Here is an 18152-nt window from a genome sequence, read left to right on the forward strand (position 1 = left end):
TTAGCAATCTTCTTAAGACTTAATCCATCAAAACTTAGAAAACAGATGAAGTGTTGTCTGTTCATCGATAGAACATCGCTTTAAAGGCATGAGGAGGCTGATCAGACTAAAACATTCCCACAAGATGTCCCATACTTTGCTTTTGATTCTAAAATCATGATATGGGAGTAACCATTCTCACAATAACCATCAGGATGAACATATGCCCAATTTCCTCTGCGATCCTCAACTCTCTGGTCCACAAAGAAGGTTTGCCAATCCTTCTGCTGGTATTTAGGCTTACCTAAATATATAACACTTTTAAAAGTAATCTGTATATTTCTCAGATATACAAACCTTAACCTTTCACGCACGTGAGCTGGACTGGCCTGTACACTAACAAGGGAGATACTCACGAAGGTGCAGGAGGGATGCCCTCCACTAGACTTTCAAGATTTGCACCACTAATAGAAGAAGTGGGGAGGCAGAGGAGGGTTTCCTCCAATGTGAAAGTTTCAGGTTTGCATACCTATGAAAAATACAAGTTACTCTAAAAAATTTGTTAACTATTTATTTGAGAATTTCCCACCACCACCTTGAAATGACGTCTGTCGATTGGAGAGTTGTAGGCTACATGTGTTTTAACAATGTTTAACACATTATACTCAACTTCCTATTAGTTTCCCCTTCCATTCACAGGCTTCTGTAAAATCTCACATTCCAAGAAAATGATCATTACTCATTAGTTTAAACCTGACAATGAATATGACTAAACTACAAAATTCTGGCCCTAACTTAAAAAGGAACAGTAAAACATTGAATAGCAATTTGCAATTTCTTGAATAAAAGGCTGATACAATTTTTCTCTCTCCCGGTAACTTCACATATATTACCGCATGGAATGCTCATACAACAAGCAAACAAAATAATGCTATTCATGGTTTTCATTACACAACTATGTCTATTCAACCCAAAACACAGGACAACATATTAAACATACATTAAGATTACCTTGAGTCATTTTGCAACAACTTAATAAAGAGCATTTGATATTGAATGCTGCCACTTACAAAATCACAATATACAACAAAAAATAGAAATGTCCCTTATGCTTTGAAAGATAACTAATCACTCCACAGGACCATCTCTTTCAAAGCGGTATTTTCTGCAAGAGACTTGGGTTAAACGAAGGGGGATGAGGAGGTGTTCAAAAAATAATCTCCCTTTCCTAGCTAGAGCCTCTCTCTCTGTTCCTGGCTGTTCCTTAATTATTAGCATTACCTTAATGGTGATACCGTTTGTAATTTATTAAAATTTGTTAAAAAACACAAAAGCCCCTAACCACGTTAACATAAAATCACTTGTTCACATGTTAATACATTGCAACCCAATGATCATACTTACATTATTAAAAGATCAAAAGACAATTAACTTACATAAATGTATTCTACAAAGAAAATTTTTTAGTTCAATTTAAAACATGTAGGAGTAAAAATGTAATTAATTTATATATTTGTATTAAAAACATGCTTCTCACAAAGAATAAGGCTGGAAGTTGATAATGAAAGATGCGTCAACTCACACTCAGGACATACCTGGAGTACATTTGCGTCCTCTCTCGCCGTACACCTGCTGGAATTTAGCATGTTTCAAGTTTTTCAGGGCAATTCCAATGACACATATATAACCATATTTAGTAAATATTGCACATCATGCTGAAAGGCTTCAACACTGGTTAAATGCACATGAGTTTTTTATTTGTATTTTTTTGTATATCACACACAACTATCATCCAGGTGCACCACAGGCACTTAAATCAATCACATGAATGTGGACAATGAAATGACACAAATGACACCAATTTTCCAAAGTAATTAAAGCTGTTACTTTCCTTCTAAAATTAATCACACTATTATTGTACAGTAAATTAGTTTAGAAAATTCTTAATAATACAAAATACAAACTAATAACTGAAACATAGGGATAATAATTCAATAAATGAACACTCAGGCTTTCCATGGTGACTTCTCTTATACAGTGAAAGTTCAGTCCAATTTCAATACCTAACCAAGTATTCTATTCACATTAAAATATTTTTATAATATTGTTTCCTAAATACAACTCTGCTACCCCTTCCTATTCTCCTCCAGTACAAAGGAGGATAAGATTAATTCCCTCATTCTTCCTCAGACTTTTTTCCTCCACTTCCTTGAAGGCAGGACAAACCTACCTTAATTTCCTACCTCCAACTGATTAAAGACCAAATTTGTGGCAGTGAGGATTCTTATTCAGTCAGGAATTTTGTGTAACCCTAATCATTTTCATAAACTGCAACAAGCTACTTCTACTTATACACCAAAAAGACTTTGCAATATTGTTATCAATTTCCAGCTTGGAATGGAATTATTACCTATGACAGTGAATTATTAATAGGTTTTCCATCTGCACTGCCTTAAAAAAAAAAAAAAAAAAAAAAAAACATACACAATGTTCATACTGACCTAAGGAAAATCTACCAAAAAATTAAGGTTATGTTTTCCTTAGAAAACTCAAGAGGTGGTTGCACGTAATTTCCAAATCATTTTGCCAACACCCACTTTAAATGATTATGGTCATCTTGTTTGCCTAACCCCTTACGAACCAACATGGCCAATGGTAAGCCAAGGTGTATATTAATTTCATTAACCTGAACAATCAAAACAGGAAACTTCCTTCACAGGTACCTCACTACTCGTAAGTACAGCACTCATCTCGAACATTAAATCATGAAATACATGGCAACACTTTTTTGACAAATAAAATTTTTCCAAAGAAAATATGAAGGTATAAAAATTCATCCAAGGGTGAAAAAACATTAGGGGTCAACTTGCCACGCCATGGGTCGACGAAGACACACTTGGATAATGGAAAGCTTAATTTCATCATTCAGTTCGGAACTGCCACTGCCAGATTTCCAGATGCTTGTAAGCAAATTAGTGAAGCCACTAGCTCAATCAAAACTTGCCTGAATCATTCCCATAAACCACTGAACTCTCAGGTTTGGAAAACAGTTTGTGTATGTATATTTCATCAATCTACTACATACCAAACCAATATTGGTGCTATAAATGCCCAAATCCTATCAAACTAGCACTAAAGTGTTTATCTGCTTCAGCTTGGTAATGAATCTAAGCAACCAAGGCCTGTGATGACAAAGTCTGGGAGTTCATAACATACCTAAAGAATGTACACATCTTGAAGGCTGGAATAGAGCAGTGCAAATGGCTCACTAACACATACCCAACACTGCATAAAGGAAAGTTTACTTATTTTTCAGCTATTAATAATAAAAATAACCTGACAAGCTTATTCGCTGAAATATCTGATATCACCCATACCTTCACGACACCATTCACTTTGACAATTTGCGTCAAGTTAACTAAGCTCTGTTAAAATATATTTATAACCTGCATGAGAGTTCCATGGGTAATTGCTCTTGCTACACTGCAGCCACCCAATTAAATTGACACAGACATGGAGTAACAATGAAAAATCCTGGATTTTTCAAGTTAAGCGTTTGAAATTGGATAACATGTAAAAAAAATCAGAAAAAAATTGGACATGAACAATATCAATGTAGACATTCATTCTTAGTATCTGAGCTAGATTGAATCAGATAATACGAAGCCATTAATATCAGGTTTCCAGGACCAGGCCCACGTCGAGAGCCTGATCGAAAATATGAAAACTTTGCTACTGTACCCCAAAGTCTATCCTGAATGAAGAAAAAGAGAGGTCCTGGGTGCATTGTCAAACCAATGCTTCAGCTGCCATGACATCAGCCCTTGATAAGCGACCATGTCTTACACCAACGAAACTAGCTGACCAAGTTAGGCACACGTATGGCAACCAAGACTGAATACCCCAGATTTCACAGGCAGTATCACAGTTCACCTCAAAAGTTAAAATTTAAGATGAAATGTTTTCTTTTGTTATATTCTACTAGAGATTTTACACTAAAAAATTTGATAGGGAAACAAACAAAAAGATGAATTTGAGGTTCTCTACAGATTTAAGACCAATGAATCAACCCTATGTGAAAGAGTAAAGTTCAACTAGAAAAGAAAATCATTTCAGAAGATGAATTGTCAGTCTTCAAAAGGTTCATGAATCAGTAGAACTTGTAAACAGTATTAAGGTTACCAAGTAAAGCACAGTGTTTTCACTTCATTTCCGTGTAATGTAACAGAAATAATAGGTGAAGGAAGATTAAAAAACAAAGACCATGGAAGTAATGACAGCCAAAGTTATAGGAGCAGCAAAATGCTGCTTCCTCCAACACAACATTAAAATGTTACGTAACTACACAGTAACTACAAAGTAAACACGTATGTATAGATTTAACCATAAAAAGAAAAATAACTCTGTAAGTTGACACCAACTACCTCAGTGTTTACTTTACAAAATAAAAAGAACCCTTTCATTGATATGAAAAACTAGGCAAAGAAAAGATTTCTTTGTTATCTGCAGTACTTAATGTTTGTGCAAGTTTCCCTTCTGTGCTTAACAAGTCTAAATTTTAAATTACTCTTGCTTTTGTGCTTTGCATTATCAATCACTGTATTTTTTTTTAATAACCCTTGTGCGATATTTCTCTGCAAATTCTGATTTTTAAAAAGTACAGTACTATAAAAATCTTTCCCTTAAATTCATTCAGTAACCATTGGTTTCTCTGTTTACATCAATATAAAAGAAATCTAATTCTAAATATTAAACATACAAAAGCATTTTATGCTATCTATCTATCCTTCCATCTTAAATCTTGTTGACTCTCCAGCCACGAATTTCAAACTAAAAAGACAACATATCTCAGTACATTGAACTGCTGACTGAACTTTTCCCTGTTTAAATAAAAACTAACTTTTTCCCCTGTGAAATAAAGAAAGCCTGTTACACTTCCCCCTTCACAAGGTCTCCTCTTACTAAGAAGTGTCATCACTGCGTTGTAATAAATATTTACTCTGGACCAGCCAACACAGCTAGTTCAACATCCAAACATTAATACTTCCATTTATAGGCTTCATAACAATCACACTAAACACAAGGGAGTTCACTTAATCACACACAAATGAGAGACAGAAAGAAACCACCACAAACTGTGGCTGCCATACAAAGATCATCATAAGCATCCCTCCCACCAACAAGACTTTTTTTCCATAACTTAGCCATAGAGTTGCAAAACTTTTATGCGACACACTTGAAACGTCCAGAAGAGTGGGGAAGATAAGTGGAATATCTGAGAAGCATCTCTTTTGTTTTTCGTCTTCTGTTTCTGGGTGATCTCAACCTCGTGCCGAAAGAATGTCTCTTGCATGCAAAGAAAAAAAAACTCTTAGGATGAAACGGGTAACGAGTCCTCTGTAAAAGTCTTCATTGCTCCAAAATATTTTCAAAGGAATTCATTCCACGAGGGTGTTATCGACTACAAGGAACACAGCGTAGAATACAAAATAAGACACCGTATTTCAAACATAACTGGGATATGGGATACTACAAATGACTAGCTACTAAGAAAACTTTTGAACAAGCTTTTACATCATGGGTACTACCGCAGAATTATGACATCAATACTGAGCTAACTAAAAAGAAACGGGGGGACAACTTTCCTCGGTACGTTTACAATGCCCTCGCTCCAAAGCTACATTTGGGTACAGTAAGTTATATGGGTTTTTAATAGGACACCTAGACCAGGAAAAAAATCCTAAATACTCAACATAATGACTGGAATTCAAGTCAATAGTCTTATAGAAAATAGCACATGTGATGGCGTTTCAATGTTCACTTGGGAAATATAATCTTTTGCAAGGATTAAATATGACAAAAATACCTAAGACACTAATGTATACACAAAATCATGGTGAAGGGGAAAGAAATATTCCTTAGGAGCCTGTATAGAAAAGCTCGTAAAAATGACTGCAACAGTTCCTGTACTGCTTTCAACCAACGCAGGTGTAAAAAATGTTAGACCAATTAACCCCGTAAAATTGAAAACATCCTGATATATATTTAAAAAAACTAAATTGCACACAGTAAGAAGGCAAAGGACTCTAATGCTTACATAAACTGCCTTACATTCATGGGTTTAAGGTTATTTCCTGAATCTGTGAAATCATAGTTCTGGTTACGATTATCTCGAAGAGCATTTCAAAAGCAGCGATCATGATAGGGAGCAATGGAACATTCAAGTGTTTTTTTGTAAGAAAGTAAATGCAAAAGGACTGTTTAAAAGTGCTTAGGATTCTGAGAGTTAATGAAATACATAAAAAAAGACTACAGTACTCAGGAACTGACATACTGGATGAATAACCCAGTTACAAAAGGAGAGTTTTATCTGAAAGGTATAAAATGTCAAGACAAAAACCAAGAAAACTATACACAGTAAGAAAATACAGTACATCAGAAAATTAATGCTCCACAGACTGAATATTCCCATACTGTAAGATTACTTATACAAAATATGAAAGGAGGCGTAATTTCAACTGCATCTTTTCCAGTAACTGTTCATCCTTCCCAAACTGGTTTTACTCATTTTACTTTCACAACTCTACATGCAAGAGCCTTCTCTGAAATTTCACGAAGAGGGCAGAATTGACTGTCGACATACTGCACTGATTTAAAAATCATCCTGCATTACGAGTGATGAAAACGACTGGGCATGCCTTGACATTGGCTTTTCCTTGAAAGTCTGCAAAAACACAACACAATCCTTCTAAAATACAATACACTTTTTCTTTAGATTCAACTGTCCTGCATGATTCCTCTTCCTCTTATGTTCCCTCTGAAACAGAAAGGGGACAGATTACCAAAATGATCTACAATAACAGTTATCCCTCACAGTCCGGGGCTAAATATATATTAAGCACACCCCAAGACCGGGCTAAATTTAAGGATGGCCAATTTAAAAAAAACTCATCAATTAAAAGAGGAAGATATGCATAGATGGCCAATTAAAAAAAAACTCATCAATTAAAAGAGGAAGATATGCATGTGTACATGGTATACAAAAAAAAATTCTTAAAAATTTTCTGTACCTTCCAGGGGAAGTTGAAAGTGAATATTTCCAACCTGGTGTGGGGCCTCTTTTCCAAAATATAGTCGTGAAAATATGCTAATTTTACCAAGTTATAAGTGGTTTTTCTAATATTTCTGTTTATTTTATTTTGCTAAATTATAATTATAGCTCACACAATATCATAACAGATAAGAACTAAAAGCAGTAACAAATTCTGAGAATATTTATTGTAAAATATTTATGAGATGTCATTGGATAGGAATTTTGGACAACATTCCTCTAAAACATCTCAAGGCAAACTGATCCATCTCTCCTGTACTAACTAGCAATTACAGAGTTGGGTAAGAGTTGCCATGATTCATTTATGGCCCAAGGAAGTGATCTCAGCACTTTTCCCGTAAAATTCCTTCAAATCGTCTGGTGCGAAATCTTGGACATATATGTATGTTTCCCAGACTCCACCACAAAGCAATATGTAAACATATATGTATGTTATCCATCCACAAGGGGTTAAAAGCAAGACAATTAGTTTGTACATGTGATGAAAGGGAAAGAGTGGCAGCTGATAAGGAAAGCAATAAATATGGACGAAATCATGGAAAAATGGGATAGATGAATACCTAGAGCTGATAAAAGCGTTTAGGCAGAAAGAGTATGGGATGGAGAATGGCAAGAACTCTTTTCATGTCCAACCCAATAAATGTTCTAATGGTAAGGTTACATTAGTAAAAACAATAATTTCTAAATCTGTCTACCCAAAGGTGAAAAAGGCATCATCAACCCTATGAACCTTGGCTGAAAAGGTTTAATAATAATAATAATAATAATTACATGTCTTCATCTCTCAAATATGATGTGAATTGTCCTCTACATAATGATGTCATAATAAGACAGTTGTAGGGTTTAATAGTAGTAATAAGTAATAATAATAATAATAATAAATAATAATAATAATAATAATAATAATAATAATAATAATAATAATAATAATAATAATTAACTGCAGAAGATGGATGCTGAGTGCCAACTGCAACAGAATTAACCATCTGATGTTCATGAACGACATCAAGCTGTATGGTAAGAGCACCAAGGAAATAGATACCTAATCCAGACTGTAAGGACTGTATCTGGGGACATCAGGGTGGAGTTTGGAATAGAAAAAATGTGCCTTACAGCATACAAAAAACAACAGGACTGAAGGGATAAATAATAGCATCAAATACATTGATGAGACAGGATACAAATACCTGACAATAATAGGAGGATATAGCTGAAGGATTTGATCAGGAAAGAATAGTTGCAGAGACTTAGTAGTTAAAACTCAATGCCAGAAGCATGAGTAAACACAGTACCAGTAATCAGATAGTAGTGGACAAAGGTTAGTAATAATAATACATAACAACACCAAGAGCAAATACAGACAGACTACATATACATAACACAATAATAATAATAATAACTGTGTCAACATTGAGAGCAGAGCACTGGGCAATACCTGAAAAAGTGAAGACCAGTAGCTACACAGTGCATGGGAAGAAGGATGGATGCGTAGGCAAAAACCCAAGAAATATGCAGAACAGGAAAATGAAAAAAACAGAATAGAGGAATGGCACAGCAAATCAGTGCACGGACAGTACGAGACAGACTGAAGAACTGGCCAGCAACAAAACATGGCAATGGCTACAAAGGGGAAAACTCAAGAAGGAAACAGAAGGAATGCTAACAGTGGTACAAGATCAGGCCCTAAGAACAGATATGCCCAAAGGACAATAGATGGAAATAACATCTCACCCATATGCAGGAAGTGCAACATGAAAGATGAGACCATCAATGCTGCTTGCACAGAACCATTACAAAAAGAGGCATGATTCAGCTGCAAAAGCCCTCCACTGGATTGACAGAATGACACCAACCTGAGGAGTGAAGAAACGTAGATCCTTTGGGACTATTGTTTCAAAACAGATAGGGTGATACATGCCAATAGACCAGACTTAACACTGATTGACAGAATCAAGAAGAAAGTATCACTCACTGATGTTGCAGTACCATGGGACACCAGAGTAGATGAGAAAGAAAGAGAAAAAATTGATAAGTATCAAGATCTGAAAATAGAAATAAGAAGGATATGGGATATGCCAGTGGAAATTGTACCCATAATCACAGGAACACTAGACATGATCCCAAGATCCCTGAAAAGTAGCTCCAGGACTCATGCAGAAGAGAGTGCTATTAGAAACAGCGCACATAGTGAGAAAAGTGATGGACTCCTATGGAGGCAGGATGCAACCCGGAACCCCACACTATAAATACCACCCAGTTGAATAGGATGACTTAGATAGAAAAAAAAATAATAATAACAGTAATACTTACATCTTTTCTGATCTCTCTAACTAAGGTGTAAAAGGCATCGTCAACTCCCATGCGAGTCTTGGCTGAAGTCTCAATAAACGGAATGTCATAGTTTCTTGCAACTTCCCGCGCTTGTTGCATGTCCATGGCACGCACCTGCAAGTCACACTTGTTTCCCACCACTGGAAAAAATACCGATAACACATCAAACCCTGTGTGTAAAAACTGTCTAAAATGCCCTGGTATGAGTGGCCAGTTATTTTTAAACAAAACCAATTAAAAAAACATGTGATTTTTAAAATGCAACAATTTGGCATGAATTAAGCTTACCAATAAAATTTAAACTTACTCAGATCAAGTGAATGAGAATATTATATGTAATACTTTATACTGGTTATTAAAAAATCAGAATAGTGTACTTGAAATAATATCCAAGTTATTTAGCTGTGTGTGTGTGTGTGTGTGTGTGTGTGTGTGTGTGTTTACTGGAGTAAGGACAGACCTGGCTCTTTTGTGTCACTCTGGAAAAACAACAATCTCCAGAACTTATGGTTATACAGAAAACACAAAAGGAGTTATGATAAGGTCCAAATCTCCCACACCTCCAACACTTCCTTCATGATGTTAAGCTACTTGGTCTCCCAAATTTCAAAATTGTATACAATAGTTAGCAGAAAATGGTTTGGGCTCTGTATTTAATCTGGTCACGACCACCATCAACTGGAATGTAAACAATCTTCCTTTCCACAGTGCTGTATACTGTTTATATTTTGTTAAAACCCTCAACTATACAAATTCATCCAACCTGCTCCTTTTGGAAATCTTCCTCAAAATCATACAAAGACCATATTCATGCCTCAGCCAAAAAACATTAATGCTGAAAAGAAAAGCAACAATCACAATGGATACTTACAAACCATAGGTACTACGTCTGCATCCTTCACTCGTTTTATTTGTTCACGATATGTACTAATGTCTTCAAATGATTTAGCATTGTTGACAGCAAACACCAGGAGAAAACCCTCCCCTGTGCGCATGTATTGGTCACGCATTGCACTGAAATGAAGAGGGCATACACAGTACAGTATGTTGTATATATGTATATGGAATGACATATAAAATTTAGGCCATAGACCAATCACTGGGACCTAAGAGGTTATTCTGAGCTGGAATGGAAACTGTGAGTAAAAAGCTTTTAAAGGTGCAAATGGAGGGAAACCTCACAGTTGGCCTATGAAACAACTGTTAGGAGAGGGCAGAGTGTAAGACGGAAGAAAGAGAATATGAATGGAGGTCGTTCAGGAAAAGGAATGGACAGGGTTGCAGCTAGGGGTCAAGGGGTCACTGCACCTGCAGTGCACCGCTGAAAGTGCACTGATGCCATTAACCCGCTCTGGAGTTTTGAAAACTAATAATGAAGTCCTATTTGCTAATGCAACACATTTCCACTAAACACACTGAAAGTGAGCCATCTCACCTATACTCCTCTTGGCCAGCTGTATCGAGGATATCTAAAAGACAGGTTTCTCCATCGATAACCACTTGCTTACGGTATGAATCTTCTATTGTAGGATCATATTCATCAACAAAACTGTGGAGAAAAAAAAAAACAATAAACATTACACCATAGCAGTGTCAACATTACAATATCATAACTATTATTATTCAGAAGATGAACCCTACTCATATGAAAAAGCCAACGTGGGTCACTGACTTGAAATTCAAACTTCAAAAGAATATGGTGTTCATTCGAAAGAAATTTTAGAAGATAACAGGAAATACAGAAAGAAGAGGTCCATCACTGAAAAAGATACATTAGTAAATTAACAAATAAAAAATATAAGTGAATGAGTAAAATACAAGGTGAATTAGTTTAGGGCAGTAATGCATTGCATTTCTGCCTGGAACTTTTGAGGTTTTAATTGCAATGCTTACAAAAATGGTTTAGTACCCTCTTAATCTTAAAATGGCTTTTTAAAAGCTGCTAAACTGTCCCAAGGCCAGGTCTGCAAATCTTCAGAATTTTTATAAAGCTTTACTCTTACTTTATATATAGTATGTGATCTGCTGTAATTTTATTTATTAAAGTGTACTTAAACAAATTTTCCTCTATTATTCTACCTTATCAATTTTTCTGTTACAATACAGTATTAACAAATAAACATACAGTACTGGACTTCAAGAGCTTTTTTTTACATGATCATTACTTCAATTCCTTCAATATTTTGACTGACAAATTGTTTTGGCAAATCCTCTAGCTAAAATTGACATTTTTATAATAAAATAAAAGTTTTATATATACTTACCAAATAATTAAACAGCTATTAGTTTCTACTTTACACGGCAGATCAAATTTAAAAAATCACTGTAGTGCTCTTCTGTTTTGGGTGTATGTAGCTTGCCCCACACACTTTCGTGGAAGAATAAGTACAACACAGCTAAAAAGCGCAATTCGTTTATGTTCTATGTCCATAAGAGGGGAGGAGGGAGGGCTCCAATCATATATTTATTCGGTAAGTACAGTATATTTAAAACTTTATTGTATTATAAAAACGTCATTTTTATATAGGTAACTTAACGGATGACCGGGGTCCTTAACTGAACACCAGAGATTCTGAGAAGCACCTCTAATCCTCTTAGTTCTCTCCAAGTATACCTGTAATGCTCTCACTGGGCAGAGGACTCTCTCCTGATCTGCTGGGCCTAGCAGACACGCTCTTGACCGTAAATGAACGTGGCCAGGGGTTAGAAGAGACTTTATTCTTTGACAAGAATCCTGAGGTCAAAGAGCATACTGCAATCCCTTGAGAAAAACCTACCTTCTTATCAACGGCATGCAATTCGCTTACTCTCTTAGCTGTAGCTAAGGCCATCAAAAATAGGGTCTTCCTCGTCAAGATTCTAAGTGAGGAGGATTCCAAAGGTTCAAAAGGAGGGCCCAAAAAGCATTTAAGAACTACATCCAAGTTCCATGTGACCATGGTATGTTTCTCTTCCTTAAATGTATTTGACAATTTGATCAAATTGCTGATATCTGAATTTGAGGACAGGTCTACTCCCCTATGTTTAAAAATGGAATTTAATGTCGCCCTGAACTCTTGATGGTAGATGTAGCCAACCCTTTCAAAGGCCTCAGGAACAGTTAAAAGTCTGCAATTTCGGCTAGAGACATTTGAGTAGAGGAGATATTATGCTCTCGGCACCATCCTCGAAAGACTGCCCACTTGGCTAGGCAGACTGCAGCAGAAGATCATCGCCTACATTTCACAACTGCTTCTGCAGCCTTTCTTGAAAAACCTTTCACTCTGAACAAACTCCCTGACAGTATGAAGACTGTCAGAGCGAGAGTGGATAAGCCTAGATGAAGTCGATGAAAATGGGACTGTTGGAGAAGATTTTTTCACTGAGGTAATAGTATTGGAAAGTCTATTAAAAGGCCCAGAGGGTCTGGGAACCATTCTTGTGCAGCCAAAAGGGAGCTACTAGGGTCATCGAAGTGTTGTTGTGGGCGATGAACTTCTTCAACACTTTCCTCACCATGCTTAATGGAGGAAAGACATGTACATCTGACCAATCCTGCAGCATGGCATCCATGGCCCATGCCTGAGGATCTGGAGCTGGGGAACAATAAAGAGTGAGATGATGGTTTCTTGACGTTGCAAACAAGTCTACCAATGGCTTTCCCCAGTCTCCACAGGTCTGTGCACACCTGTGGATTCAGTGTCCATTCCGTTGGCAGAACCTGTTTGCCGCAACTTGGCAAGGACGTTCAGTTTGCTCTGAATGAAGCGGGTCACAACGTTGGTCCTGTTGACTTGCACCCATAAAAGGAAGTCCTTGACTGCTTCGTAAAGCGCAAAAGGAATGTCTCCCCCTTGGTTCCTGATGTAGGCCAGAGCGGTCATGCTGTCCGAATGGACCACGACTGTCCTGTTGAAAGTACTGAACAGCTAGATGTATCGCCTTCAACTCCTTTGCGTTGATGTAAAGGTTCCTTTCGGCTGGAGACCATGTCCCGGAAACTTCCATATTGTTGAGTAGAGCACCCCAACCCACATATGACACATCTGAATACAACACTGGGCTGGGGCTCATTGGAGACAGCGTCTTTCCTATTGCAAATCTGTCCTCTACCAGCCACCACCAAAGGTCCCCCTTGATTTGGGGGGCGATGGGGAAGACAAACGAGTCTGGGAAGCTCTTCCTGTGCCAGTTGGCCCTGAGGAAGAACTGCAACACTCTGGTGTGCAATCTGCCCAATGGAACAAATTTCTTGATGGAGGAGTGTTCCCAGGAGACTCATTCACTCGTTGGCTGAGCAGGACAGGCATGATATGAAGTCCTGGACTTTCTTGAGAAGTTCTGAATTCTTTGCTGGGACGGAAAAGCCCGAAAATTCAGAGAATCTATCTTCATCCCCAAATACTGAATCGACTGAGTGGGGACTAGTTGGGATTTCTTGTAATTTATTAACAACCCCAAATCCTAAGCAAGATGAAGAGTTTTCTGAAGGTCCTCTGTGCACTGGGATCTCAAGGGGGAACGTTGGAGCCAGTCATCTAGATACAGACAAACATTTATTCCCATTAGGTGGAGCCACTTCGCCAGAGGGGAGAGAACACAAGTAAAAACTTGCTGAACCACAGTGCCCAAACTGGAAGACCCTGTCCTGGAACATGAACCTCAGATAATTTCTGGAGTCTGGGTGTACTGGAACATGGAAGTATGCTTCCTGCATATCTATCGTGACCATCCAGTCTCCCTGGTGGATGGCTGACAGGACGGACTGGTTCATTTCCATTCTGAACTTTGCTGTTTGAATGATGAAGTTCAGTGCAGTGATGTCCAGGACAGGTCTCCATCCTCCCGATGACTTGGGAACAATGAAGAGGTGGTTGTAGGACCCCTCTGCATCTAGATCTTCGACCACCTCCACAGCCTGCTTATCGAGTAGGGCTGATACTTCTTGAGATGGCCAAAAACCTCTCCGAGCCTACTGAGTAGGCCGTCAAGCTGATGGGTGAGGTTACTAAAGGTGGTCTGTCCCTGAAAGGGATCGCGTAGCCTCTTTTCAAAACTTTCAGAACCCATGGTTCTATGCTCCTGGCTGTCCATCTGCTCCAAAAATGGAGGAACCTTGCTCCCACCGGGACACAGAGGACAGGTATCTCGCCTGTGAGGGACGGGTTTGCTGGAAGTCTTCTTGACTGGTCGCATACCGACCGGAGATTGGCTCTTAGACGGGATAGAAAACAGCCTCTGTTTCCTCGAAAAGGCTGCTGAGACAAAGGAGAAGTCGTCCTGACAGCAGTGAAAGTCGAAGGAGCTCATGCTGGAACCCTAGTCCTCTTGGTGGACTGCACAAGCAGGTCTTGCGTCAACTTCTTCTGAAGTTCAGCCATCACTCGTTCCAGGGTTTCTTGAGGAAACAAGCTGGTTTTATCCAAAGGAGCGAACAGGAGGGACAAACGCTGAGAGGGAGTGACTCCTTCACTGATGAATGAGCACCACAAGTCCTGTTTCTTAAGTTCTCCCGCAGTAAAGACTGTTGCCAATTCACAGGTGCTGTCTCTTACTGATCTGTCGGCGTATACCAGCACCCCAACCAATTTCCAGCAAAATTCTCCTGCAGAGTGGCGTAGTCCTCCATTTTCTTGATCAACACCCCTACCATCCAATCGAGAACACTAAGGACCTCGAAAACCTTGAATACATCCTTGATGAGGTGGTAAATGCAGTGAATAAAATTCTAGCAGAGGAGAATGCAGAATGACAAGTAGCACTGATGAGGCTGGAGAAGTCCCCTTGAGGGGAGACAGAAACTCTGAAGGAGGGAGCTTTCCCAGGTACTTCTGTCATATCAAACAAAAAAGAGGCGTACAAAAAACTGCTTTGCCAACATCTCTATTCTCCAAAAACCAGTTGTCGATGCGTGCCAAAGCTTTCCTAGAGGAAGAAGATAGGACCATCCAAGGCAACCTGGGAGTCCCTGCAAGTTGGCGCATCATAAAAGCAGACTGGAGAAGATGGAGTATATGGGTAACAAACCAGGAAGAATCCTAAAAGTGCTGAATAATTTGAAGTCGGTTGTTCCTCATCCAAGGGTTCTGCCCCTGAGGAAATAGGCGACATAGGAGGGTCCATAGGATCCTGAGCCACCAAAGGTGGCTTCTGAAGGAGACTCAAAATATTATCCTGCCAACATTGAATAGGTGCCAAGACGGGTCCTCAAGAACAGGAGACATTGCACCCCCCATGCCAGATACTGGCTGTCCTACCTGTGGCACTGAACGCTTGAGGACAGGTGGACGCGTTTCATCTGATGCGCCCACAAAAACTGGACGCTCGGACACTGGGCTCTCATATGAGGGGTGTTCAGACACTGGATGCCCATACACTGAATGCTCATACACTAGGTGCTCGACAATGGGTGCTCACACACTGGATTCGCAGACACTGGGCACTCATATGATGGGTGCTCGGACACTGAATGCTCATACCCGGGTGCTTGGACACTAAGCGCTCGGACTTTTTATGCTCGGTGGACATTGAAGGAACACTACGAGCTTGGCCAGGAGACTCCCAAAAACTGCAAAAGAGGAGTGGACGGCAAGCCTTCTCCATAGCACGTTTACAGACGGGAGGCGAATCGTTTTCCACCAAGGCACCAAGCCTTTTCAAGGGCCTCGAAACACTAGCATAGTGCCTACTGCGTTTTTTGGGCATGTTACAGTCTGAGTCGCTTGACGACAACGTGCACATCCAAGTGGACACCTTCCTAGTGGCAGTCCTTCGAGTCCTGGGACTTATGGACAACACTCAGTTGAGGAAGTGACTACCCGTGGGCAAACCCCACTGATCTCCCTTAGACTGCCAGTTTGCTTCCTCCCAGGTGAGCAAGGGGAGTTTAGCAGGGACCTTGGTCTAGGACCGTTGGTGGGAAGAGTAGCCACCCACTCTACTAACACTGCACTGACACTGCACTTGTGCCAACACTGTTAAATTTGTCTATAAGGACTCTCACTGAATTCCCAATGTAAATCGGCAACATCTACTACCAGAGAATTAGCCTGACTAGTGGAAGCTTTAGCTTCAACCCTAGCGGTTGCCTTCCTAAGTCAGTCATATTGAAATTTCTCCAAATGAGAGTTCAAAGCCTTCCATTCCCTTTATCCCAATCCTTGCATTCGTTGCAATTAAGGTCTGGTGAGCAAACTTGCTCCCTACAAGAACAAGTGGTACGGCTGTCATATTTAGCCGATGTAAGTCCATTCTTGCAGCCTTTACTGCAGTACCTAACACTCGACAAGCTAGAGTCTGACATGACTGGTCAAAAACGAAGTCAAAATCGGGAAAGTCACAAACAGGAAAATCATGAATATTAGCTAGGCTAATTAAGAGTAGCGCACTACCAAAAACACAGAATACTTCACCAAATGAAGAGAATGCCCAAACCATCCGGTGACTGGCAGAAACAAATTGAGCCCTTTAGTCGTGTTGCACCTATTCTTCCCTGACAGTGGGCGGGGGCAAGCTACCTACACCCAAAACAAAAGAGCGCTACCATGATTTTTGAATTTTGAGCTGCTGCGTAAAGTAGAAACTAATAGCTATGTAATTATTTGGTAAGTTACTTATATAAAAAGTATTTTTTTTTATATAATGATATTTTCAATATTCAGTAACAAGATATGTGAGAGAGAGAGAGAGAGAGAGAGAGAGAGAGAGAGAGAGAGAGAGAGAGAGAGAGAGAGAGAGAGAGAGAGAGAAACTGGTGAATCAATCTCTTGTGGTGACGGAAATGACTTTCGAATTGGTGCTTCAGACCTGTACCACTGTACGCAGCAGAAACATGGGAACTAACATGGGAAAATGGAGGTGGTTCTTTAAATGTCTGGTCTAGGAATGTTAAGATTCATGGCTGAGTGAGGTGGGGAAACCACATTATAAGTGAAGAATTGGTGGAGAATTGCAGTATCAAGAGGCTGGAAAAAAGACAGATCTCAAAGACTGAGATGGTTTGGACATAGGAGGAAATTGGAAGAGGAATGATTGGTTATAAATCAAGACTTATGGGTGGGCTAAGAAATTGAGGAGCTAGGAGATGGAAAGACCTAGACCTCATGAGAGTTTGGGAAGATAAAACACAAAAAAATGAGAAAATACACTTCAATATTTACCACTTAAACCAAAAAGTCGAAGTATGAATGCTTATTCTGCATTGTAATTTTATACCAAATCCAATTAAATTTTCTTCTATTTTTTCATTAAGGAATACTATTTCAAGAAAATGAGATAATGACCCCAAAGAAAGTCACTGAGAGTATTTCCACAGTAGTCAGAAACTGAGAAACGTTGTTCCTATATAATCCAAGAATCAAAGGTTCTGGATACTGGCTATTTTAATTACACAGAATCTTTGTTGCTGTAATTACTGTATCTCTATTACTAATTCCTCTCTAAGCAGGAAGATCACTATTTTTCCACACACACACATAATCCCTACAGTGTACGAACGTGAGGAAAAGATGGCAAAAATAAAATAGAATACCTGAACATTAAGTGCACAAACTATTTACAAGGTAGGGTTAATACTGTATTGGGCCGATATTCACCAAAATAATGAATTTTCAATCTTATGGAAACGCCGTAAAACACGATAATCCAGTAAGCAATACAGTGTTGAAATGTGAGCAAATGGGCGTACTTACTGATTCTGAATAAGTTGAATGGTGAGTGCACTTTTACCCACGCCTCCAGCTGTCGGAAGAAA

The 18152-nt window shown here is 38.8% G+C and overlaps 1 protein-coding gene across 2 annotated transcripts in view; it reads right to left on the reverse strand.

Annotated features, from left to right (window-relative positions):
• Positions 1 to 800: 800 nt before the first annotated feature.
• The window catches only part of LOC136855063 (ras-like protein), a 31006-nt gene continuing 13654 nt past the window's right edge, over positions 801 to 18152 (reverse strand). Inside the window, exons 2-7 of one of the 2 annotated variants that reach the window (XR_010857879.1) lie at positions 18091 to 18139; positions 10857 to 10970; positions 10293 to 10435; positions 9401 to 9561; positions 2481 to 6796; positions 801 to 2421 (exon numbers count right to left, since the gene is read on the reverse strand). Coding sequence is in view for 1 of the 2 variants with exons in the window: in XM_067131840.1 (XP_066987941.1) it covers positions 6728 to 6796; positions 9401 to 9561; positions 10293 to 10435; positions 10857 to 10970; positions 18091 to 18139 (536 nt within the window). In the remaining variant the exon portion in view is untranslated. Of the gene's footprint in view, positions 6797 to 9400; positions 9562 to 10292; positions 10436 to 10856; positions 10971 to 18090; positions 18140 to 18152 lie in introns of both variants that reach the window. The other variant, XM_067131840.1, reaches the window with a different exon arrangement.

The sequence above is a fragment of the Macrobrachium rosenbergii genome, chromosome 30, assembly GCF_040412425.1.
Source record: "Macrobrachium rosenbergii isolate ZJJX-2024 chromosome 30, ASM4041242v1, whole genome shotgun sequence".
In the NCBI taxonomy this organism is placed as follows: domain Eukaryota; kingdom Metazoa; phylum Arthropoda; class Malacostraca; order Decapoda; family Palaemonidae; genus Macrobrachium; species Macrobrachium rosenbergii.